Raw genomic sequence first — 19201 nt, forward strand, 5'->3', positions numbered from 1 at the left:
ATTAGTGGTTACTGGAACACTGCTTTGTAACACTCCTTTTGGTGGTTGCAACACCAACCTTTGAACTTCATGGCAAGAATAAAGTTAAAAAGCTGTAAGAAACCCTGTCATTAATCTTATCAGCCAGATAACAGCTGAGTTGAAGTAGTTAAAACCTGTATGCAAAAGACTTAAAAGTTGGCAGTTCTTTATCTGACTGATAAAGACCTTATGTCTTTACTGCTATTATCAAATTGACGGTGTTAAAGAAAAAAAAAAAAGTGAAGCAAACATGAATTTATAACACTATCACTAATAAATTAGCACTTTCTCTTCCCAATCTTAGCTGATAAAGGAGGTCTGTCAAGCCATCTGCACTGATTCTTGTAGAGGACAATAATTTTTGATCCAAATCACATGAATCAGAGTGCAACCATAAAATTTATACGGACAGAGATTTGACTGTTGTTCCTTAGATTCAAAATACAGCTATGTGGAGAAAAAAGCAAGAAGCTGGAGACATTAGGAATGGTGTACTGTGTGACTCTTGCAGCTTTCATAGGCACTTTCGCTCCTAACGTGTATCTAACCTGAATGTGTCTTAACTACCTAAGGAAATGGGGGAGTCAAATTCACTGGCTTGCCTGTCTTAAAAGAGCAAAACCCCTTTTGGAAGCTAAGCACAAATTGCTTTGAGTAGCAGAAAAACAGAGGTGGACAGTACTAGTACTGTGTTAAAGTGTGTCCGCTGCTAGAGAATTCCAGGTTTGATCATGAACTAAAAAGTCTATGGAATATTTTTTGTCTTCAAGCTTACAAACAGAGGTGACTGCCATCAGCCAAAGGGCTGGTGGAGATACTGTCACTCGATGTAAAATATGTTCTTCCAAATGTACTCTGAAAAGCAGTTACTGCAAGGTCTGTTCCTACTGTCTGAAGAGCCAAGACACAAACCCAGGTGATCTTAGGAACCACATAATGGCTCATTTCTTTCTTTCCTCTCTGGACTCATTCCCCAGTGCCCTATGGCCTTCCATTTTTCACCCTGACATGTACAAAGTTGTTTTTAAAATAAGCACAAAGGTGAAAAATGACTGGGTGGGGTCATAAGGAATGTGTTCTTCTAGTTTTATTGGACTGTTCCCATCATTCTCATTTCTCCTCCATTACTCCCATTAAATCCACTAACAACTAGATATTTTAAACCTAAAGCCTTGATGTAAAACTTCATAAATTTAGAAGTAACTTAATAAACAAACAAAATTTTCCTTGCATAGGTCCTAATCTAAGAAATGCACTCCTGTAGAGAACCTTCAGGGAAAAAAAAAATCATGACCTTTAATTTCTATGCAGCTTTTAGACAGGCAAAATTTCCACTCTATTCATTAGAAAGGTAAAATGATTACATAAACTGTGTTTGGTTGTGTGGTAAAAGCTTCTCCACACACCTAGAGTGTTACTCAGAACAGCAGGATGGAGAACCTGGATAATACCCTGGGGCGCTGCTGCCAGGGCCACCACATGAGCCGTCAGCCTATCAAAAGCTCAGCACCACCAGTCCAGAGTATACAAGGGTCACCTAGGGACCCTGGAAGTCCCTGCCAGCTCTGGGTGTGAACAGCATCTGCTCATCTCTAAGAGTAAGAACACTCAGGGGCAGCAGAAGGGGTCCTGGGAAGTCCTGGCCAGTCACACGTGTGCACATGATGGTCTGTACCAACAACTGAAGTAGGTTGAGGGCTCGTATGTCCAGCTCAGCTGGGAAGATTGGGATGAAGGAGCTATCGGACAGACTGTGAGCCTGTGTGCTGGAGGGATCCACCTTGCAGATGTGTGATGTATCTCTGCATTATGTACCTATAGTCTCAGTACTGGGCCTCCATCCTGCTTAGCTAGAGAGAGCAGAGGGGATGAAACTGTCAGTGCTGCCTCTCTGATATGCATGACTTGCCATGGACAAATGTAAGTACCTGTGTATGCGTGTCCTGTGTGTGTGTGCTTATGGGAAACGCATCTTCAGCCTTGGTACTGCTTGGATCTGGGGATATGGAACAGCAGCAGCAGCCCCACTTTCCTCAGGCTGTTGAATTCAGTGTGATATATTTCCCTCTAGTGAACCTATTGTAGTCACTGAAAAGAGCATAATAATAACATCAAGCATAAGGATCCTTCTCTCAAAATGGTAACAAATTAGACATATATATATATACACACACTTAAAAATAGTAAGATTATGTAACTGGTAAGAGGCAATTTGTATTTCACGTTTCTTGCCAAAAAATACTTAAGTCCCCAAAGGTTTACCCCATGGACTAATGAATTCATTAGTGTCTTAACAGCGTCTCTTATCAATCAGCAATCTTATGTTTGTTTTCATCAACAGAATGTTTTAGGAACCTGTTATGATGATTGATCTGTTTAATCTATTCCACAAAAGATAAACACCTGGAGCACTTTGAGTAGCAGAACTTTTATACCTCAGAGGGAAGGAGACCAGAGATGGTTTCTGTTTCTAGTGTAAACATATTGATTATTATAAGAACCCATGGCAATATGATCATTTTTACTACCACTTTCTGTAACTTCAGTGACCTTGGATCCTAGTCTGCCATCCTCTTTCCCTTTGCCAAAAGCAGTAGCTGGCGATAGTGGAATCAGTAAGTTGATCAGAATGGTACCATGGCTGATGACCCCTTTGTTGTGCTCAAGCCAACTGATAAGGGCATATACCACCTCAGACACAGGTAATCATTAGCCAGCTTAATTTTCCAGAGAAAATCCACTGCCAAAAACTTTGCTGGAGCAGTTTTCATCATAAAGCTCCAGTTGATCAGAGGAGATAACATAAATCAAGATCATCCATACACACCAAGCTAAACCAGAACAATCTCTTTACTTCTTGTGATCTCAGTGCACCAATGACCTCCAGCAGCTGGTTCATTTTTTCAGGCAAAGTGGAACATGCAGAAAGCAAACAAATGTCTGTGCAGAAAGAAATTACTTCATTCTATGATACACTCTTCCTTCTGCAGAGAAGCCAACAGAAGAATTCTCCCCTATCTGCTTCATCAACTCTTTACACACATCATTACCCTCTCAAGTGCTGCATCAAGTTAAAAATAAACAACAAAAAAATAGAAGATTGTTATTTATAACCAAAATCATTTCAGTCATCATGTTTACGGTGCAAACCTCTCAAATCACAGAGGAAACCAAAGGATAGTAAAAATGTGTGGGCAGAGGAAGAAATGATGGGGGTGCAGAGAGGGAAGAAGAAAGGGTTTAGAATGGGATTACAATTTCTATTCCACTTTCACTGCTGAAAATATGGTATAAAGTAACTACATTACTTAAGTAACATGAGGTTTTGAAAAGCCTCCAAGGATCCTCTACAAGGCTCTCTTTCTAACGCATTCTGAAAGGATATGTTCCTCTGCAAAACAGGCTACAGCCACTGCCCTGCTTGAAGAAATTCCTGAAGCTTCTGAAAGGCAACACAACTTCAGCATAGGGCAGCCACTCCCTGGGAAAGTACTAGTGCTAACTGTTTCTCAAAGCTGCAACTCTCTTCTGGATAGCTTTGAGAATTTCCCTATCCATATTAGGATCTGCTAACATTTCATTCTTGGAAGCTACTTTATAACACATTTTCTGTGTTTTTTTTCTGCACTAGGTATCAAACCAAATCCTACATGAGCAGACCATGACTTATGATAGATCCTGCCCCCATTTATGCAACTGTTGCTTGGTTAAGATGTTATCTAAACAATAGCATTCTCCTGTCTCCTATGTACTTGAATATTGCTTCATGATCTGAAGGTGAGTGCCAGACAGTGGGAATAACCTTCCTCAACATTTTGATGCTAAGGTTACACCTAAAATCCACAAGTGCACAGCCAACACTGCCTCTGCTTGAAATATTTAAAAAGCCACTGTGAGCAAAGAAAGTGTAGAGAAGTTTCTCAAATAAGTGTTTCACAGCAAACCTCTGCTTTATTTGCAGCTCACCTTATGGCTTCATATTTCTTCTGTGCTGATGAAATTTTAATGTGAGACAGCCTCATGTCTATTCTTAACTGCACAAAGAAAAAGACCAACCCTCTTGGAGGTGAAAACTTTCACAAATGGCCCTTTAAGTGTGTTTTGCAGAACAACCCTGCATGAAAAGATTCCTGCAACAGCTACACTAGAACAGGGTGTCTTGATGAAGGAACTGGAAGAGCAAGAAGGGTATCTGGGCTGAGGATCACCAAATGAAATTAAGAAAAGTTCATTGAGTAATCTTTTGATAATTTCTTCTTGAAAGAACCTTTCTTTCTCAGGAACATATATGCAAAAGAAACAAATGTCACCAGAAAGCAAGGAAGAAAAAAAATCAGACTCACTATTACTGTAGTTAGACTTAGGTCACCCGTTCAGCTATACAGGCATAAATGAAACACACAAAACAATCATATATATATAGATTTTAAACATGAAACTGGCCAAGAAATTCAGCTGGAATAATATAATACAAAACTGAAAACAAGCAAAAAACAAGTACAGCTCAAAATTCCAAGAAGAAAAATGCAATGAACCAGAGACAATAGAAGAAGAAACAGTAAACCTGAAAGAAATTGCAAGGGCTTAGAAAACAATGTTATGTCAAAGCTGTAAGCTGGGGGAGGATCCTGGTAAAGTAGGATATGCAGGATTAGATACTGATCATGCTGAAGAGTTAAATGAACTCAGGTACAGCTTCCTCTGGGAAAAGACTTAAACCATGTTATGCTATAAAGTTAAGCAACAGCAAAACTTTAGTATTTAGCAAAGACATTACAGTTGCCTGCATCTGTGAAATATCTGTCATTTTGTTACTGATGTGACTCTTCAGATTTGCCTGATCTTAGCAGAGCCCTGTGAGAACAGGAATGGGCAGCTCCCTGTGGGCACCTCTGAGTAGCAATCCAAGCTTTCTTTTGCATGAGGTATGCATTTTTCTATTCCATGAAAACCAGGTAGAAATTCTATAATCCTTAATCAGTTCAATTCTTAATTGAGCTTAATGGACCAGTCCCTAGTAGATTGAACTTCAACAAGGATGTTTCAAAGAACAGACACGAAGCAATCTTTGATTTGGATTGGAAAATTCTGTCTGTGCCTTAGAATGGCAGAATGATGGAAAGGACCTTCAAGACTACCTATTTCCAACCCCCTGCCATGGGCAGGGACACCTTCCACTAAGACCAGGTTGCTCAAAGCACCATCCAACATGAGATGAGAGGTTTTCTGAGCCCTGCCTCAGAACCTAATTTCCATAAAATAAATTAAAAGGAGCAATTTGATGTTTGCTCTAGACCAGTCTATGTGTCAGAACCTCAGATTTTCAATTAACAGATTAAAATCTATTAATTAGCTAACCCACACCCTCCCTAAAAACCACAACACTACAAGAACACAAATAGAATTGGACATACAAAAGGATATGCCACAGTCAAAGCACAGCAGTAAAACTTGATCCCCTGTCTGGGCAAAACCAGTAAGTTTTCAGTGAAGGCTGGAGGAAAAAAAAGATTTTATACAGGCAGTAAAAATATAATTGCCAAAAACCTCGCAGGAAGACAAACTCACTGTTCTTTGTCAAATGGAAGGTTTTCCCAGCTTGCTACTGCACAAAACAAAATAAATAGTTTATGTAATGTTTTGAGAAGATTAGTCCAAGCTCCTACATAGGCCAGTGGTTCATATATGTACTCTTTTAATGATAAATAAAAAAATCTAAATCCTATCAATGCAACTGACTTGCAAAACTCATTCAACTGCCTGCACAAATTTACAACCATATGTTCAAACTTGTGGAAAAACTTGATATTGTCTGTGTATAGCTTTCCCATTGCCTGAGCACACAGTAAATAACAACCAGACCTACACTTTGCTACTGCTTGTATTTTTGAAAAGCAAAAAGCTATAGAAAACTGGTTAGAAAATAACAGCAATGGCAGGTCTTGTGGCTATATGATGAAATATTATCAAGGACTATCAAGAAATACTGTCTAGCAGGACAACATTCTGCTGACTAACAGATCTAGGGAAAGAAACATCTGAATAACAATGGTGTTTAATTCATTAAAGTTAACTGAGAAATCAACAGGCTTATTAGAGCTTGAGAGTTTTAGATTCAGCATGGTTTTCTAGTGCTAAAAGTTAAAGGTTATGGAACAATCAGATAGAAAAAAAAAAACCCAGAAAAGAAAGCTTTAGAAAATCAGCTCTTACAGAAAAAATACACCAGCAATAAAATAGAAGAAATTGCAGTCAGCAGTTCATTGGGCAGAGACCAAGAGAGGCAGAGGAACTCATAGGACTCTGTGCTTTTCTAGGCAACTCAGTGGCTGCACAAAAGTCTTGGTTACATTTACGGAGCCTACAGCTGCAATTCAAATTAACAGTAGCTCAAGATAATACTGGTCTGTCTATACTATAACAGTCAAAGCAGATAGACATATGTTCAGTTCTTCTTTCTCAAGTTATTAGCAAAAGAGCAACAGTGTGACAGCCATGTGCTAAATCTGTGCCTGTTTTCTATGGTTTTAGCATCACTCTAAATAATAACATCTTTCCTTGTGGTTTTGGAATATTTAAGCTCTAAAAACATCGAATTTTTGGGGACAGACTACTATACCCATGAAAAACTGTGTGCTAAAGGTATGATTTGAACCACAGTAACGGACTAGAAATTCAAAACAAAAGGCAAGATGTAATGCCTGTTCAGCTCCAAGTTGTAAGATCTGATGGCTGAATCCAATAAAGCACTTTAGTAAGTATTCAGCTTAGAAAACAGGGCTCAGTTTGTGCCAGAGGCTAAAAACAGCACCATTTCCTAGGCCTTTCACCTAGATCATGCTCAATCATCTGCATTTTTTAAAATTACATCTGCCTTTAAGCAAACTGTTACCCTGCATGCAGTTTGTACAGTATAAGCAGAAAAAGCACATCAGCTCCAGACCCAATACTTAGAGGAAATTAGTTTAGAACCCAAGCATGGATGCAGCAGCAGGCTTGTTTCTTACTGGACTTAGAGCTTTCCTTCACTGAAATCTGATTCTGAATACAACTCAATATTGCCCCAACTCCCCCCATAAATATATGCAATGAAGCTTTAAATGCAATGAAGCTTTTAGAATGAGACTGATGAGTTAAATATCCTCAAGCCTATAGAAGGGAGTAAATGTTATTGCAAATTAATATACTTTATCAGCTACCAACAGCAGCCCTGCATGTGTGAAACTCCATTTTCTTCCTATGCCATTTCCACACCACATTTCACAATACAGTGCAAGACTATTAACAAAACACTTCAGTTCGGAAATAATGCTAAATGCAGAACTGAAACATTTATCGTGTCTTGGGAAGGCTTAGGACTGTCAGAAACCACATGTTTCAAAGTGTGATTACTGTCCCTTGAGGTAGGCAAGAAGTGATCCCCACAGAGTTAATTCAGTGCAAACCACCTGCATGTGCTTGCTTCTGAAACAGTACATCACCTTAGTTTTTCTATTTCTACAGCAGCAGTAAAGCAGCATCCTACTTAGGAAAATTCTGTAATAGAAGAGACAAGACACCTGTTAACCCAAAATACCTGTTACTGCATATTTAGTAAGATATTTTGAAAGTCTGTTTTCAGATTTAGTCTTCCTTTGAGAAAACTTCAGCCAAAATATTCCAGTGACCAGACCCTTGTTGTCAGTCACCGACATCAAAACCAATGCTGTATAACTGTGATAGATATGAAGAATTACGTATATTCTGCTGATTCATCTGCAGAAATAATGAGAGCAATCTAATGTTTTTTCTTTTCCTTGCTACTGGACTATCCCTAAATGCCTGCTGCAACAGCCACTTGGGTCCTCTGAAATTTCAAAGTATCCAAAAGCAGATTTCAACCATATTTCAATGTTCGGACAATTTAAAATTTTGTAATAGCAGCATGAGCACGAGCATAGCAAATTTAAGCTTACTTACTTTTCTGTCTGGCTTGTCCTAGTTGCTTTCACCGATCCCTTCCTTCTAAGGAGTTCAAAACGTTCCCACAGTTCATGAAGCTGAAAAATACTGACATAGGGAAAGGCAAAATCTTCCTCTTTGCCTGAAAAGTGGGAGGGCATGAGAAGGTTGCAGGGAAACAGTTTAATTGAGGCTTTGGAAAAGTTTTGACGGGTTTTGGGCTGAAGCTAGTAATGAAGTGCAGAGCAGGTAGTTTTTGTCGCTACAAGACTTCTTGGGAGAGTCGCTCTGACCTAAACTGACAGCCCGCAGCTTACAGTCGGAGGGGTGCAGCCACAACACGAGGAAATGACTGATCTCTCCCCCTCCCTCCGGCTTCCCCTTGGGTGTTGCGCGTGTTTTACAGCACCGAGCGGCGCGGGCACCGAGCTGCCCGAGAGCCGTTGGGCGGTGCGGGAGGCGCGGAGCGGCGCTGGCCCGGCTCTGCCCCCGGCTCGCCGCTCGCCGCTGGCCCCGGACCGCCGCTGGCCCCGGCTCGCCGCTGGCCCCAGACCGCCGCTGGCCCCAGACCGCCGCTGGCCCCCGCTCGCCGCTGCCGCACACGGGGCTCGGGCCGCTCCTCCGGGGACGGCGGGGAGCGAAGGGAGCGGGGGCGGCACGGGGCGAGCACACAGGCTACCTACCCCCGGCCCCGGGGTGACAGAGCGGGCGCCACAGGCACCAGGAGAGCCCGACCCCACCAACGCTCCACAGCGAGGCTCGCTCCCCTCAGGGGAGATCTGCTCAAGGGGAAAGACCCCCTCCGCCACTGACCCCGCGCTCACCCCCGGCCGGCCGGTCGCGCTCCTCTCACCTCCAACCCGGCACCCCCAGCCCGGCACCTCCACCGCCGCTCGCTCCAAGGTGAGGAGCACAGGGGTGCGCGCGGCCGCCAGCCCCCGCCCCCTCCTGCCCCCTCCCGCCCCGCGGCCGCGGGCGCGCCTGGGACTCGTAGTCCCCTGGCAGACCCCGCCGGGCGCGTCCCCGCCGCGGCCTACGAGTCCCAGGATGCCGCGGGGCCGCGTGCGCCCCCGGCGGTGCGGCCTGTGCGGGCGCTGCCCCGCCGGTGCCCCCGCCCGGAGAGAGCCGCAGAGCCGTGGAATGGTGGCGTGAGCGCGGATGGAAGAGTCATTTTACATCACCGAATCCAGCCGTCAACCGAGCAGTGTCCCTGTAACACCGAAACCGCATCACCCACAGACTGATTCTGACGCCTCTTTAACACCTTCAGGGATCGTGACCCCCAGCTCCCTGGGCGACCTATTCCAGTGTCTGAGCAGCCGAACTGTTCAAATATTTTTCAAGTGTCTAGGTATAATTTTTCATTAGGGGCGCAAAGAATATGTAGGTATCAATTTCATGGTGAATATGGAGGAATTAGTAGTGAAATACCTTCACAGATCTCATCTTTAAGTCCTTGGTTTGTAATGTTTTCCATCATAATGATAGCTCTCTCTCGCCCAAGACAAAAATGTTTTCTCACCTCCCAGATTAGGGTTTGTACACAGAATTTGTAGGAGGTTTTTTTTTTTTCCAACTTGGAAACTCATGCACTAAGAACGTGAAAAAATTTGTGAAACTGGTCTTCCTTGACATGATAGCCCGTGTTAGAATTTAAGAGTAACTTAATGTAAAAGTGAAATACAGCACTTTAAATTTCAGTATTGTCAAACTGAGAAATTTCAAGGTCAAAACAATTCTAAAGTTTCTTTTGAATATGAGGTTTGTTTACTCAAAACAGGCTGTAACAAAAAGGCATTTTGTTGAAGAATTTCAGTGAAAGATAATGCCATGTGCATCAGACTTCCTGTGGACTGATGTTGGATGCCATTGTTAAACAGAGCTGGATAAGTGGAAATACTTTGGGTAAGGCATGTTTGTTGATGGAGTTGTTTATTCAGAAAGCTAATTCTTTCCTGAACTTGGAAATCTGTAGCCTGTGTTAGAATGCAGGTATAATTCACTTAAGAGTTTGTGGCCTGGTACTGAAATTCTGCCATTCTTTGTTACCAGTACAACATACATTGCAGTAACATACCACGGGAAGACTTGTTTATGCACCCTGCACAAAGAGAAAGGAGAAGAGAAAGCCTCAAACAAACACAGATTAGTAGATTTCCTGCTAGTAAAGTCCACCCAGGTATAAAGCATTTTGAATGTTCCTGTAATCCTGAGGATTACGTTTCACTATTTGTGTCAATGGTTGCATTTAAATACAAGATGGTTTTAATTTCTTGTGTGCATTTTAGTGTGATGCACTTGAAGGCTACTAATTATTTTTATTACTTCTTTCCAGCATTGTCTAAAATGGTAAAAGATGCTGTGTTTCTTCAGCTCTGGGAGAAGGACAGGGATTAATATAGTGCTAAACTCAGTAGCAGGAAGATGAAAAGAGGATTTTTTGGTCAAAAAAAGAATAGGCAGGGACAGTTACAGAATGGCAGAATACAGACAATTCAAGAGAGTAAAAACACTCCTGTGGAGGATAATTGTGAAATATTAGTTAAGGATGCACACACACCACTGGAGCTGTGTGATGACAGAGGGCTCAGTGTGAGTTTTGGGTGCTCAGTGTGAGCTTTGGGGGCTCAGCTGGCTCTCAGGGGATGGAGCAGCGGGAACCACTGCTCTCCTGCAGCACAGGGAAAGCTGTGAGGTACTGTCAAAGTACCAGCGCTCACAGCTGCCTGGAGTGGAGCTCCAGCTGTTGGGCTGTTTATATCTCAATGTCCTCTGACAGCTGCTGATGGGTGAGTATGGGCAGGGGAGGTAGCTGAGGGGCTGGGAGTGCAGAGTTCTGACACTTCCCATAAGGAACATCCCAAATGGGTCAGATGGGAACCATCCACTGGCTCACTCCTCATCACGCCCTAACTACTCTCATGGGTCTTCTGAGAATGAAACAACTTTCTTAGGCAGAAAACCCCCTGTATATATTTGTAGTCTTACAGAGGCCCTAGGACAGGTCAAACCAGCTGAATTAGTAAAGCTAAGGTGGATATCTCCATATGAAGTGAAACACATTTGATGTACAGGAATTTTCCCATGGATTTCAGTGGCAGTAGGCTTGAGTTTCAAATGCTGCTGTTAATTAGTTGCTACCCACGTCCAATACAGACATATAACTCATGCCAAGCTTTGTAATTGTCCATAATAACACGATTATTCTAGCAGAGGCCCAAATATTGGGACATTTTCCTTTTTTTGCACTGAAGTTCCTTGAAAATGCCTGAACTCAAATAATTTAAAGTTTCCCCTGAGAAGGGTGTGATTTTAAATCAGCTAAGCTGTGTGTCCAGTTGTGAGTATAAACCAGTTGAATGGCTTTGCATGTGCTGTTTCTAGCCCACCTGGAGCTATAGGGGATCAGCAGAGTATGTGTGTATGTGCATGATCAGTTTTCAGAGAAGGGGGAACCTGGGGGTATCAGCCAGCTTCATGGTGTCAGCAATACCATCCTAATGCAGAAGTGGCCCTGAAACCTGTGACTACACAGTACCTCCCCAAGTTCTGCCTTTGGCCCAGATGCAGTCAGGCAAACAGCTGAGCCTTCTGACATAGCTTCCTTGCCACTAACTTGCATAAATCTCCCCTGAGTAGCAGAGCTCAAAAGCACAACCACATTCTCTGCTTTTTTTAAAGAAGCTTAAGAAATTTGTTTCAGTCTATAAACCTAGCATTTGTCATCATCATCCAGTATGATATTATTCCATTTCTGGAACAGCATTTTTACTTGGCCTTGCCTTGCTGTGTGCCAGCTAAAACTCTTCCCATCAGGCTCTGCAGTAATTAACTGCACAGGGACTAAGTCTTTAGGCTTACTGCCAGCTCAGTCCCTTTAGCTGAACCAGGAATAACATGGGGAAGAAAAAGCAACAGCCACAAAAGATCAGCAACAGAGGAGAACACTGGACAATTCATCCACATGTCACCTGTACAATGCTTGCATGTACATGCATGCATGCTCCTACCTCATGGGTTTTTTTCCAGCAATAAAATCCACCACCTGTGGGTGGTGGGTGCTCTGTCTGCTCCTTCACTGAAGCACTGCAAGTGGTCGCAACAGCCCTAAACAGCTCTTTAGGGCCATGCTTAACACAGGCAAACCCTTTTGCTGACCTGGTTTCATTCTGAGGCTCCCTTGCCAGCTCAGGATAAAGGTAGCTCCCCTCTACAGCTGGCTTGTTCCTGTTCCTCCAGCTTTGAGTCACTAGTTAAACCTCACCAGAGCTGATCTGAGTGGGGCTTATCTGGGGCCTCACACAGGCTTCCTGCTTTGATAATAACCAACCCCACTGACTACTAATAGATGAATGATGAGGTGATGCTGTGGCAGCATTTACACCCTGTAACATTTGCCCTGAAGGGTTAGCAAGTAAATAAAACAGAACCATGTTTATGGATGTTGTCATGTCTCTTTCCACATGTTTTCCTTTCTAGACTAAACAACTCTCTCTACTTGGAAGCTCAGGGTTCAAGGGTCTTTTTTTCTGCTGCAGTACTTTGCAATCTCTAAAATTTGTTTACATCTGTGTTTAAGTGAAGGGCTCAACAGCTGACAACTGCTGTCTTCTGTAGGAGCACTGGCAGCCATATTTATATTTACTGTTTTATCATAAACAGTTCCACTGATACAATGCAAAATGGCATTTTTTAAAAACTGCTTTATACTATTGATTCTACTTCTATAGTTTTGTTGTCTAGTCCAGTATTTACCCAATTTGAGTGCTGGTACCTTGCTCTTTGACAGTGTCTTGTCCTTGAGTGTATGTGTTTTGTTATTTAATTACTACCCTTTTCTGTATATTGTCAAGACCATGCAAAGCTAGATTTGGTCCTTCAAAAATATTGGTGCTCTGCACATTTTCTTCCATTAAGAAAATGTTATCATCTTTGGATGAAGCAAGCTTGAGAGAAAAACATTTAGGCAAAATTATGAGAACTTCAGGTTTTGTTTACTTCAGGAACTCCAGCGGGTCAGAGTTTAATTTTTCTGTGCTTATTTTTCATTTCTTGTTCTCCTTATTCTACTGGAACATGGCTTAGTGAGCTGATAGGAGAAATGAGGAAGATTGTAAGGCATACTGAAAGAACTAAAAGTCAGTTTTCATTGTTATGCCTGTGAAAATTTTATACCAGTAGATAAGCTTATTAGTACACTTTATAGCATTTTTATTGCCATTGATTATCCTTTGTGTCACCCTTGCTATTTTAACAACTGTTTAATGTCAGATGACTCACTGCTTTCAGCCGTATGGGAGGAACAATAAAAAAATCACATTTACTGAAATATACCATATGTGTATGCTGTGTGGGGTGTTCTAGGAATGGAAAAGGAAGAACTTCCTGGAGTCTGTAAAGGACAGATGATAATACCACTTGGGAATCTTCCAGTGAGGAAGAGAAAAGCTAGTGCAGAGTTTGTGGTCAGTTTGGGTAAAATGCTTTGTGATATTCCTCTGTGGTTGTGATTGCATACATTATTCAAAGGAAATAAATACAACTGTGAAAAGCAGCTTCTCTAGTTACACTGATCTCTTGCCTGAAAAGTCAGGCAAAGTGCCTCATTGTATCTAAAATCTTTAAAACAAATTAATTCCCTGGAAGCACATTAGCTGCATATGCCTTTAAGATTATCACCCTTCTATTGGCATATTAAAGCAAATAAAATTATCTTAAAAAATAGGAATGTTTAGATCTTAAAGTTTTGTTTGTTCAATGGGCAAAACTCTTATTACAATGTTTTAAAATCGCTTGCCCAAACATTAAGTTGTTATATTCTTTAATACCCTCATGTTTTGTCTTCCTGCTATTTCTCAGAATAGAATCATTATCTTTTTTCGCGGATTGAAAGTACACAAAGTACACTGGTTCTCCAGAAAAGTACTGTAAGTTTGCAGGAGGCTGAACTGTTGCAGCAATTTTACAAATCATGCACAGGTCTGTCATAATTTTGACCAAGCCAAGCTTGACCAGTTGGTCACTGAATGACCTCTTCTTTTTTTCTGCATTGCTCGGGTAACTGTGATCAAAAACCTCCTAGAAATTAAACACATGGTTCAGCTGAAGATGAATCTGTAACAAACATCATTCTGGTTCAGACAGGTATAGTGCCAGAAGCAGATGTGCAAGATGTAAGAGCACAGCAGTGCTTTGTCAGTCTCTGATAAGGAGAAACTCCAGTAACTGTTTAGCCTGGAGAAAAGGAAGCCCAGGCCTAATTGCTCTCCACAACTACCTGAAAGGTGGCTGTGTTGAGGTGGGCAGCAGTCTCTTCTCCTAAGCAGCAAAGTATAGGACAAGAGGAAATGGCCTCAAGTTGTACCAGGTGAGGTTTAGATTGGATATAATGAAAAATTTCTTCACTGAAAAGGTTGTCAGGCTTGGTACAGGCTGCCCAGAGAAGTAGATGAGTCACCATCCCTGGAGGTATTAAAAGGATGTGCAGATGTGGTGCTTAGGGACATGGTGTAGTGGTGGGCTTGGCCGTGCTGGGTTAACAGTTGGACTTGATGTTAAAGGTCTTCTCCAACCTGAATGGTTCTATGATTCTAAGAATTACCAGCTTAGTCTGTTTGGAACAAGTGTCCTTATGTGCCACATTCTTGTTCTCTGAGCTTGGAAACAGTGATTCACATTTTTTGGTTTGCAGATAAAATGAGAGTGCGTATTGATCCTGTTTCATTCATTGCGCCAGGACCTGTTCCGAGGACAGTGTTATGCCCAGAGAGGAGACGGGGAGGTCTGTTGGTTTATTTTACTTGTAAAGTGCTGTTAAGTGTGATGTGTTAAATATTAAAAATAACATTAACATTTGCTTTAGATTCTAGGTATTTAGTAGAAGAATTTGGTTTATGATTTCATGCAAAGCCCGCATGGCTTGAAAAGTCTAACATCAGAGTTCTTTGTTGACATTATCTTTATTGAAGCATGGATCTTTAGCTTGGTTCACCATAAAGTGAAGCATTTTATTTATGATAATAGACAGTTTAGGGCTATCGGGGCATTATAACGTTGCTGGTGTAGATACAACTTTATCAGAAGATACAAACATGACCCGCAATAGAAACAAACACCGAAGAGAACACAATGAAACGTTCACCGTTTACAAATCACTTCATTACTACAGACACCAAATGGCAGTTACTGTAAGTAAATCAGTTTCAAAGAACTGACTACATTTAGACAGGGAATTGGGAATTTCTGTTTGGGGCTTAATCCACAAATCCTTAGTAGAAAAAAGTTTAATGTCAAGCATTCTTTTTTTATCCACAAAACAATGCTAACCAACAGACATATCAAAGAATAAGACCGAAGGATATCAACACCTTTACAACTACTTTTTCCATTATCTTCTGGATTAGGTACTTTGATGATTTTTTAAATACATTTTTAAGAAGGTAAATAGCCCAAAAATCAGCAGCAAAAATATTACAACAACAAAACAAGTAAATACAGTGCCAATATGTCATGTTGTAGAAGAGAATACGAAGAGGACAAACAATGATAACTTAATCATATAAAATGACACAGAGCTGAAATACAGTGCACTTAAATAACTATGTGACAAAGAATGTTAAATTCTGTACTTAGTATGTAGGTTTTTATAAACATAAAATCTGAAAAGTCTTTGTGCTTAAACTTTTTTTCCTGTTAAACAGAATTAGTTGCTTACTTCCAATACTGCCACTGTAACTGATATTACAACAGATCACAATTTTCACAGACACATCAACATTAAAACATTTACCTATGAGAAAATAAGTCACTTCTCATTAGTTCACAGTGCGAAAAAGTGGTGTACACTCTGTCTTGAAAAAGGCTTTCAGTTATTCATCAAGCCAGTTGCAGAAAAGTCCTGATACCAGATGCAGTGCTAGATTTAAAGAATGGAAAGCAACACATCACATGTTGGGAGGAAAAAAAAATAAATTTCTCATTTCTTCATGGATATCGTCTAAGTGACCTTCGTCTTCTGTTGTAGAAATGCCTGAGCCCATGTTGCCGTGAAAAATTCATCATGTAATTTTGTTTGCGAGTGCTGTTGAAATTAAAGGGTCAAAAAAGAGTGTCAGTTTCTTCTATATGTAGTGTAAATTCTTTTGTAGCAGTGAGCCAGTGGGACTGATTCTTCTTTGTCCTTGCAGACAGACTTTTCAAGTCTGTGCAAACTGGTGTGAAGCCCCTTTTGTTTAACTTTTGTTTAACTTCTAAGGTACAAGGCAATTTAGAATCAGTCCCACTTGGCTTTCATTTACAGTGAGTTATCTTAGGGAAAGGTTAAGAGCTTTCAGCTAATGAAAACTGGTGCTGCATAGGGCCAGACTCACTAAAACTGTATGCACACCTCATAGCATTTCACTACGGGGTTTTATACTTCAGTTATCCTTCTGTCTTTGATCATTAATTGCTTTATCTTGAGAACAAAAGAAAAGCTTTACTCCATTTCATTATCTTATTTTACCATATAGGAAGTGAAGTACAACACTTCTATTCAGATTAATGTTTCCCTCCCCTAGGCACCCTCTTCCAAAATGAAAGGAAGGTCTGGGAAATAAGCATGATCATATCTGGCAGGAGACCAAGCAAGTGAGCCTACCTGCAGCTGAATTTCGGAAGGCACACTTGTTTGGAAGACCTACCTGGAGTACAAGGCCCATCCCACCTAATGCAGGTTTCTACTTCTCCCACTGATGGAAGAAGGAACCATGAGAGGGCAGATCTGTGAAGTGACAACCTGCAGTCAACAAATCTCCCATTTGTGGGTTTGAGGAATATTTTCACTAGTGAGTTTTGTCTGTAAGAGGTACTTACTCATAATGTAGTAAGTCATACGTTCCTCTCTAGTACACAAGCTTATTTTTAGTGAATATGGCCCTTAGGAAAAAGGAGTAATTGTATGCTTTGCAAAATACCTATGATTCTCCACAAGCAAAACCAGGTTTTTCTGTAGTGTGCTATTTTAACCTAAAACAATCTGGTTAACAAAATTATGCCACTTTCATGATCTAATCTTGAACACAATTGATTAAATTGATTAATAGTTGTCATGTCAAAATCTAGGTTATAAACCTCTAAGGAAATCCAAGTAATTTCCTGACTAGTTTTCCAAGACTTTGCAATTTTTTTTTTTTTTTTTTTTTTTTTTTTTGCCACTGGAATGTACATGCAAGAATGAAATAAAGACCAGCTACTGGTGACAGTGGAAGAAAACAGATGTACACTTGGCACAACTTTTGGCACTCTCAGGGTAAGGTAGAGCTCAAGAGCATCTGGCAATTGAGAGAGGGGTTAATGCTGACTTATACAGGTGCAAAGGAAAAAGGTCTGTGCTGATTTTTAAGTTTTGTGTGAGAGATTGATATTGGTGAGTTTATGTAACTTTTAATGCCACTTGATAGCTCAAGTGCAAAGCAACTCTGAACATCAGTCTTCATTCTGGTCCTTAAGTCATCAGAGTGGGAGGTCACCCTCACTCCAATGCCAGGTATCTCACTGATGAAGGCAGGAGGGAAATTATGACCCTGAACTCGCTCCTGACAGTGGCTGCCATTAGTCATGAAGCTTAAGAAGTTCTTAATGTTTCCTTTTCTTTAATTCTTATTGCCTGGAAAGTGTGTGGTTCCTCAGACACAGGGCCTTCAAGGCCGCATCCCATCTCTCAGGAGAGCATCCTAACCATGAGACGATAGAGTACCTAGCTGCTGGGGAGCTCTGCTGCCAAAATACAGCAGATGGGCCTGGGAGAAAGCACAGCCCAACTCAGCAGATTTGCTCTTTGCTCTGGGTACATGGGACCAAACAGAGCCTGCCAGTGTTTGGCTGAAAAAAATTGCCATTTCTGGACCTGGTTAAATTTAGGAATGAGCTTGGTTTTGTGAACCTCAGCTTGGACAGGACTTGGACAGATCGAGCACATGCTGAGCTGCACTTCTTGGCCCAGGAACCTTTTCTGTCCTGCCTTTGGTCTGCTTATGTTCAGCAACAACTCAGCAGAGATGTTCAGAACCTGTTTTGGACACTGCTATGTGCACATGGCCTCTCACTTCAAATGACCAACCATTTTGGATCTGGCCTTAAAGGGATGGTGAAGATGTTTAAAACAATAAACAAAGGCTTAAAAAAGGAAAAGAAATAATTGAAAAAAGGAACAAAGGAATGCTTACCTAACAGTGTAGAAGGGATTTACTTATTTTTTTATGTATATAATTTTGTTACACTGGAAGATGAGCCAGGTATTAGAAAGAAGAATGTATGTATGTCTTACACTGAACCATAGCAATGCAGTATGTGAAAAAGAAGCTAAATCTAAATTCTCAGGAAATAAATGCTTTTTTTTCCCCCTTGCATTAATTTAGTTTAGACTTGTCCTCACTGACATGAGACAGACTTTCCAACTACTGGTTGGATGCCTCAGAAAAATCTTAATGCCTGCTGAAGAAATACTATGATTTTCACTCTTTCCATGGGTACATATATATACCCTATGCATTATAGTATTGTATCATATTGCACCACAAAATCAGAGTTGATCTATATTTATTTTTTTAATTAATTTTATATATTGTGTGTATTTATATATTTTATATAGGAGACACTGTATAAGAGAGATCAATAGTGCTTTATAAAATCACAAGAATAATTATATAATATAGTCTGCAAGAGTGCTTACACATTCCTTGCATTTAGTGGATGCAAAAATGTTTTCAATACTACTACTCGTGATTTTAATTTTTATTTTCACAGAATGATTAAAGACTTTACCATATTTTTGCTATTGTCTTCTTGTTCAGAACATCCAAAATGTGCTGGGCAGCATCAAGCTATATTAGCAATAGACCCTTCCATAATGGAGGGTGTGGTTTTCAGAATCAGTGGCAACTTGAAGACTGCTTTGTGAGTGTGTAATGGACTGGTCAGCACTTGCTGAGCTTTCTGTCTTTTCTGTGCATTCACTGAACCATCAGTCAATCAGAGTAGTTCAGATCCAAAGTTATTATCTGTATGTTACTGATGGAGCACAAAGCAAAAAACAGTTATAGGAGTGACTGCTGTACCATCTGTTTGACAGTTTTGAGTGCACTACTAAAAAATAAACAGAAGATAATACTGCTTGAATTTATGTAAGAAACCCTAAAATATGTTCCAATTAAGTACCAGGAGTTGTGCTAGTGGGATGAAAGCAATATGCTGCCAATAC

At 40.8% G+C, this 19201-nt stretch overlaps 2 protein-coding genes and 1 long non-coding RNA gene across 14 annotated transcripts in view; 1 reads left to right on the top strand and 2 right to left on the bottom strand.

The window, feature by feature from the left end:
- Positions 1-8927, bottom strand: part of SLC26A5 (solute carrier family 26 member 5) — a 33314-nt gene extending 24387 nt beyond the window's left edge. The window contains exons 1-3 of one of the 11 annotated variants that reach the window (XM_086886688.1): positions 8787-8922; positions 7981-8104; positions 7503-7557 (exon numbers count right to left, since the gene is read on the bottom strand). The gene's annotated coding sequence lies outside the window, so the exon portion shown is untranslated. Of the gene's footprint in view, positions 1-1949; positions 2110-7502; positions 7558-7980; positions 8105-8786 lie in introns of all 11 variants that reach the window. The other 10 variants (XM_086886690.1, XM_086886685.1, XM_086886689.1 and 7 more) reach the window with 10 other exon arrangements.
- On the top strand, positions 8781-19140 carry LOC147653427 (uncharacterized). Its single transcript, XR_015286125.1, has 3 exons — positions 8781-8865; positions 14654-14743; positions 17175-19140. It is a non-coding gene; the product is annotated as an uncharacterized LOC147653427 (long non-coding RNA).
- RELN (reelin) overlaps positions 14903-19201 on the bottom strand; it is a 272198-nt gene continuing 267899 nt past the window's right edge. Inside the window, exon 64 of one of the 2 annotated variants that reach the window (XM_086886679.1) lies at positions 14903-16042. In XM_086886679.1, the coding sequence (XP_086742805.1) occupies positions 15946-16042 (97 nt within the window). In that variant the 3' untranslated portion in view covers positions 14903-15945. The remainder of the gene's footprint in view (positions 16043-19201) is intronic. The other variant, XM_086886680.1, reaches the window with a different exon arrangement.

This window comes from Cyanistes caeruleus, chromosome 4 (assembly GCF_971803275.1).
Source record: "Cyanistes caeruleus chromosome 4, bCyaCae1.hap1.1, whole genome shotgun sequence".
Taxonomy (NCBI): Eukaryota; Metazoa; Chordata; class Aves; order Passeriformes; family Paridae; genus Cyanistes; species Cyanistes caeruleus.